We start from the raw sequence: 6311 nt of genomic DNA on the forward strand, positions 1-6311 counted from the left end.
GCTCCCGGCATGCCCATGGGGCCAGAGAGCGTAGGTGTCCCAGGGCGTAGGCGTCCCAGGGCGTAGGTGTCCCAGTGTGTAGGTGTCCCAGCATGTAGGTGTCCCAGCATGTAGGTGTCCCAGGGCGTAGGTGTCCCAGCGTGTAGGTGTCCCAGGGCGTAGGTGTCCCAGGGTGTAGGTGTCCCAGCGTGTAGGTGTCCCAGGGCGTAGGTGTCCCAGGGTGTATCCAGGCATTGGGTTGTTTCACTGCTCTGGGGTTCATGGCCTCCTTTTCTCCCACCCTCCTCCTCTTTGCTGCTGCCTGGATGGGTCCCATCCCTCGTTGGGCTGCAGACCATCAGGCGTAGGTGTCCCAGGGTGTAGGTGTCCCAGCGTGTAGGTGTCCCAGGGCGTAGGTGTCCCAGGGTGTATCCAGGCATTGGGTTGTTTCACTGCTCTGGGGTTCATGGCCTCCTTTTCTCCCACCCTCCTCCTCTTTGCTGCTGCCTGGATGGGTCCCATCCCTCGTTGGGCTGCAGACCATCAGCAATGTGCTGCTCCAGTATGCCGAGATCATCTCCAAGGATTTCGCCTCGTACTGCTCCAAGGAGAAGGAGAAAGTGGTGACGTATCTCCCTTCTGCTTGCCACATGCCCGGTGCCACCAGGCAGGCTGTCCCCACGTGGTGGCCCCAGCCATCGCCCCAGCTCCAGAGCTGGCCCTGTGGCGCAGGCCCTGCCCTCAGTCTCTGTCCGATGGCATCCCTGGAACACTGCCAGGCAGCGCTCCGTGCCATGACTGTCCTTGTGTCCCACAGTGCGTGGTGGGAGGGACCTGGGGCGGTGGGCAGCTGTTCCAGCCACATTCGTTGATGCTGACCCCCCTCTCCCTCCCACCCCTCCAGCCCTGCATCCTGATGAACAACATCCAGCAGCTCCGTGTCCAGCTCGAGAAGATGTTTGAAGCCATGGGTGGGAAGGAGGTACGCATTGGGGGTCTCCACGAGGGAGCCCTGTGGAGGGGCTGGATCAGTCCCTTCTCCCTAGAGGCAGCCCCTTCCCCAGCTCTGCAGCTCTGGGGGCAGACCCCAGTTCCTCACTCCTGCATGCTGTCCCACCCCATGGCACCCTGCTCTCCGACCACATCAGATGATGGGTGGGCTTTGCTCTGCCCAGGGGTGCATTTGGGGTGCAGAGAACCCCCCTGGGCTGGGCCAGGGGCCCTGACAGCTTCTCCATCCTGTCCCTCCTCCAGCTGGACACAGAAGCCAGCAATATCCTCAAGGAACTGCAGGTGAAGCTCAACAATGTCCTGGATGAGCTGAGCCGAGTCTTTGCCACCAGGTACGCCCAGGCGAGAGGGTGTGGGCAGCAGGCCAAGGAGAGGTTTGGGGGTTCAGGAGCTGCAGCTGGGAACAGGCTGGTGTCTCTGCTTGGCCAAGTGGGTCCTGGGTGCAGTCATGGGGGATGCTGAGCTGCCTGGGTGTTGTGGTCTCCAGTTTCCAGCCACACATTGAGGAGTGCGTGAAGCAGATGGGCGACATCCTGGGCCAGGTGAAGGGCACCGGCAACGTCCCTGCCAGCACCTGCAGCAGCGTTGCGCAGGATGCTGACAATGTCCTGCAGCCCATCATGGACCTCCTGGACAGCAAGTGAGTGCGGGGGGCAGCAGGGACCCCCACCCTCCCCAGCGCCCTTGACACACACCGGGAGTGTGGGGGACCTGCAGGGTCAAGGGTGCCGTGCTGGGGACTTCAGCCCCATCCCCTCTCTGCAGTCTGACGCTCTTTGCCAAGATCTGCGAGAAGACGGTGCTGAAGCGGGTGCTGAAGGAGCTCTGGAAGCTGGTGATGAACACAATGGAGAAGACCATCGTCCTGCCCCCGCTCACGGACCAGACGGTGAGTGACAGGGAAGGGGACCAGGGATGGGGGACCCTGGAGCTGAGCCGCAGGTGGCTGCTTGGGGCCGGTGTGGGACCTTGCTGGCCAGGTGCCCTCACTGGCAGCTGAGGGGGTGGGGGCTTGGGTGGCCTCCCCAAACCTGCCCCCAGCTCATGGCCAGGAAAGGGACAGAGGGGAGAAAGGTCATCTGTGACCAAGGTGCCCGGTGCAGCCCAGCACCCTCTTGGATGGCTTTGCCAAAGGGACCTTCCTGCCATCTCCATGGTGGCACCAGGAGGGGGCACTGGTCCTTTCCTCTCCATCCTTCCCACTGAGCCGGGCAGTGTCCTGTGCCATGCTCAGCGCCGGCCGTGGGCACAGTCCCTGTGCCGTGGGGTGAATGAGGAGGCTCTGGAAGTGCCAGGAGCCGCTGCACATTGGCCTTGCTGGGGGGCTGGGGTCACCTGGGGAGCAGGGACTGGCTTTGGGGATGGGGGTTATGTGGGGGGGGGGGGGGCATGTCCCCACAGCAGGGCTGAACCTTGCCATGCTCATGGGTGGAACAGGCTCTAGGGGAGCAGAACAAAGCCCTGAAATGGTTCCTCCTCGGAGGGAGGTCACCTGCAGGCTCCGAGGCTCCGCATTGCATCTCTGTGTGTCTGTCCTCCTCCCATGTAGCCATGCACCCTGCAGCATCCCGGGGTGGCTGTTCTCCAGGGTTCAGGGAGGGATGGGTGACACCAAAGGCTCTGAGCCAGCGCCACATCTGGTCCTGTCACTCTCGGTGGCTTTTGTCACTGTCACAAAGCTGGGCTCAGGCTCTTATTTGGAGTCCCTGGAGCCAGTGGCCGCTGTGTCGCCTCTCTGGGGCTGCAGGGCTCCTCGTGCTGTCTGTGAGGGACGGTGCGTTGGTGGCCTGTCAGCCCTCAGTGGTGCCACCTCACTGGTACCTTGTCACAGCCCAGCCTTGCATTGCTCCCGGCCAGGCTCACACACCCTTGGCCAAATCTAGCAGGAACGCCAGTGCCACTGGGTCCCAGTTGCCATCCCAGTCCCTATCCCTGTCCCCTCCCAGCTGCGTGTGGCTATGCCATGCTCTGGAGGCAGCAAGCCCTGTGCTGAGGGCGGAGGAGGTGGCATGGACGCGTGGATCTGCCGGGCAATTTTCCTGAGGGCAGGCAGCCCTTGGAGGGGGCTGTGCTGGGGCCGGGGCCCCTGCAGGGGCCGGCCCAGCCAGGGCAGCTCTGGGCTCCAGCCTGGGGCTGGCTGGGCGCGTTGGTGGCACAGGGCTGTGTGTCAGAGCCGAATATCAGGTGGGGTCCCCTGGCTCCCTGGAGCTGAATCCCCCTGGGGCAGAGCCCCCTGCCACGGTGAGGAAGGACTGGGCAGGCTGGGATGGGACCACTTTGGGGCTGTGGACACCTGCGATGCTGGTGGCAGGGCAGCAAAGCTGAGAGCTGTTCACGCCACGGTTGTTCTCTCCAATTGCTCCGCTCGCCTTTCAATGGCAGATGATAGTAAGTACGGCAGCTCCCTGTCTGTCTGTCTGTCTGTCCGCTGTGTGTCGGTCCTGGCCTCGCCGGTTTTTGTCTTGTGTGGCTGCCCGTGCCCTGCCTATGCCCTCCTCCAGCTCCTGATTTGGTCCACCTCTGTGGTCCCCATCCTCATGCTGCCCGCTTGGCACTGGCTCCCGGTGGGCACTGGCCCCTGGCCCTGGCTGGGTTTGGGGGGTGGAAGGGTCCTGGGCAGATTTGTGGCGCCTGGAGGTGGGGAGGTGCAAGGGTTAGCGACGGGGTGGGAGGGGATGGTGGTGGGGCAGTGCCACGTAGTCAGGGACAGCCAAACCCAGGCTGCTCCCATCTTCTTGCTCCTTGCTGAGGGTGACAGAGGCCACTGGAGATGTGAGCAAGGAGCGGTGCGTGCCTGGGGTGCTCTTCCTGACCCCTTCTGCCTCGGTTTCCCCTTGAGGCCCCCTTGAGGCTGGGGTGTGGCTCTGGAGGGGGCCGAGGGCAGAGGCTGTCCCTGCCTGTGGCCGTGGGCTTGTGCCCCGTGGGGCAAGGGAAGGGCCGTGTCCACCCCCAGTCCTGCCCCAACTCCTGTGTCGACTGCAGGCACCTTCGCCAGAAGGAGCAGTGGTGTGGGCGTCGGTGGTTGGGTGCTGGGTGCCAATCCCTGTGGGGGCAAATGCCCGTCCCATGTCCCGCAACACCGTTTGTTTCCAGCAGCATTTGGAGAGACCCCAGGGGCTGAGCCTCTCCTCGGAGCTCACGGGGACCCCATGTCCCAGCCTTGCTGAGGCTGCTGGGGGCCTGGGGTGGCGTCAGCCCTATGGGGTACAGGTCCTCTCGTTCACCCATCGCCCCCCGTTCCTCAGTTTCCTTCCAGGGCAAGAAACCCTCCTGGCTGCCCCTGCTTGCCCCCAGCTGTGCTCCTTGTCCCTCCCGCAGGCTTCCCTGCCAGCTGACCCCTCTGCTGTCCCCTCCTGCTTTGGATGTGCCCCAGCCCCCCTGAGACACTGGCTGGGACCCCCCCCATGGCACCACTGCTCTTGCCACTGCTGGGCCTGGGGCAATGTGGGGCTGTCACTGGGCCCAGCACCGCATGGACCAGAACTCTGCCGCCCTCCCCAGCGGGCATCTGCCAGAGTTGGAGGGGGCTGTAGGGCACCGAGGACTGCCCCCGCACAGCGCCTGCTGGCTCCTGCCTTCCTAAATCCCAGTGGGGGCTGGTCCCCCATGGGCTGAGCATCCGTGTATCATGGCAGGGACCAGATACCCGTAAGCTCAGCATCCCAGTGTGGGGACCAGGTCCCCATCAGTGCAACATCCTGCATTCCAGCAGTGACCAGTTGGCCCAGCATCCCAAATACACCAGTCCCTTCTCTGACCCAGCATCCCTCTGCGGACCAGTCTCCCACTAACCCAGTACCCCAGTGGAGACCAAACCCCCATGGGCCGAGCACCCCAACAGTGCCCCACTGGCCCTGGCTGTCCTTTAGGGGATCAGCGACGTCTTTGCCGCTGGCCTGTGGCCACCCCACATGCCCAGCCTTGCCCTGCACCCCCTGTGCCCTGCCCCACACTGTCCCCCCACCCCCCCACTCAACCTCTGACGTTGCTTCTACAGGGCACGCTCTTGAGAAAACATGGCAAGGGGACAGAGAAGGTAAATAGCTGTGGGCTCCATGTGTGTCATCGCCCCGTGGCCACGCTCGTGGCCCCACACCCGCCTGCTGTGGAGGTCTAGGCTTGTCCGTGCTTCCTCTGTCGTGCTGTCTGGATGTGCCGTTGCCTGCGTGGCGTGCTGTCGTGTTGAGGTGTGCCGTGTTGTCTGGGACGTGCTGCCTGTGCGCAGGATGGGGGCAGTGACCTGTTTCTGTGTGTTGCCCAGGGTAGGGAGCGGGTGTCGTGTTGTGTTTAGCTCCCGTGGGTGGGTACGTGGGGTGTTGCCTGTCCCTGGGCAGGCACTGGGGGATGCTGCCCTGCAGCACTCAGCACCCTTCTGGGTGCCTGGCTGGGACAGTGGGGACAGGGTCCCCAAGCACGGGAGATCCTGGGCACAAACCCATCCCCCTGCTGGGGGCTCAGGAAGAGGTGACCCCCGGGGTGCTGAGCCATGCTGGGGGTGTTCAGGGCCCGCTGGGGGCCACGGGGCTGCTGAGATCCCCTGGACCTCTGAGCCTACTCCCCCCTGATGCTTGAGGGGCCTCAGCAAGACTCATGGAGCCCCCAAACGTGCCAAAAGGCTTTCTCCAGGCACACGGGCTCTGTCTGTGGGTGCTCCATGCTGCCGGGCTGGGGGCCCAGCACAGCCCTTCAGGCTGCCTCTCCCAAAACCTGGCTCTTGGGAAGAGCCGTGCTGGCATCCATCTGGGCAACGCCTGCAGCTTGCCCCCGCTCCCCTCTGGGGACCTGCTGGGTCCTGCCCCAGTTTGCTGAGCGTGCTGGGTGAGCTGCTGTCCTCCACCTGCGGCTATTTCCCCAGCCCCAAGGTGGGGAGCAAGCCTGCCCCTGCTCAGGAAGAGGCCTGGCACACTCATCACAGGTTCACGACCAAGTGCCCGGGGCTGGGCCTTTGCAGGTGGGAACTGGTGGCAGTGGCACCAGCAGAGAACTGGGTGCATCCAGAGGAGAGTACAGGGCCAGAGCCTGCGTGGCCAGGGGATGAGGGGGGCCTGGACCCGTGGCTGGCCGCTGCTGGGGCCACCAGTAACTGTCCCTTGCTGTTCTTTTCCAGAGCAGGGTGAAGCTGCCCAGTCACACTGAAGTAAGGACATGGCTCTTCTGTTCCCCACTTGGCTCTGGCCCCTCTTTCGCCTCCTCCCCATCCCTTGTCCCATGCGCTGCAGGGTGGGGGGTCCCAGCTCAGAACAGTGTTCCCTCACGCTCTGTTTGGGTGACACCAGTGTCCCCAGCTCCCAGCCTGTTCGCTGGCTGGGGGAGATGGGGAC

The 6311-nt window shown here is 64.1% G+C and overlaps 1 protein-coding gene across 1 annotated transcript in view; it reads left to right on the top strand.

Annotated features, from left to right (window-relative positions):
- LOC104135333 (protein unc-13 homolog A) overlaps positions 1 to 6311 on the top strand; it is a 36374-nt gene that overhangs the window by 19436 nt on the left and 10627 nt on the right. Inside the window, exons 31-38 of the mRNA XM_035888701.1 lie at positions 519 to 602; positions 884 to 961; positions 1234 to 1322; positions 1478 to 1630; positions 1756 to 1879; positions 3373 to 3378; positions 4988 to 5026; positions 6098 to 6127. Coding sequence (XP_035744594.1) covers positions 519 to 602; positions 884 to 961; positions 1234 to 1322; positions 1478 to 1630; positions 1756 to 1879; positions 3373 to 3378; positions 4988 to 5026; positions 6098 to 6127 — 603 coding nt within the window. The remainder of the gene's footprint in view (positions 1 to 518; positions 603 to 883; positions 962 to 1233; positions 1323 to 1477; positions 1631 to 1755; positions 1880 to 3372; positions 3379 to 4987; positions 5027 to 6097; positions 6128 to 6311) is intronic.

Source organism: Egretta garzetta, unplaced genomic scaffold, assembly GCF_000687185.1.
Source record: "Egretta garzetta isolate BGI_Z169 unplaced genomic scaffold, ASM68718v1 scaffold621, whole genome shotgun sequence".
Lineage (NCBI taxonomy): Eukaryota > Metazoa > Chordata > Aves > Pelecaniformes > Ardeidae > Egretta > Egretta garzetta.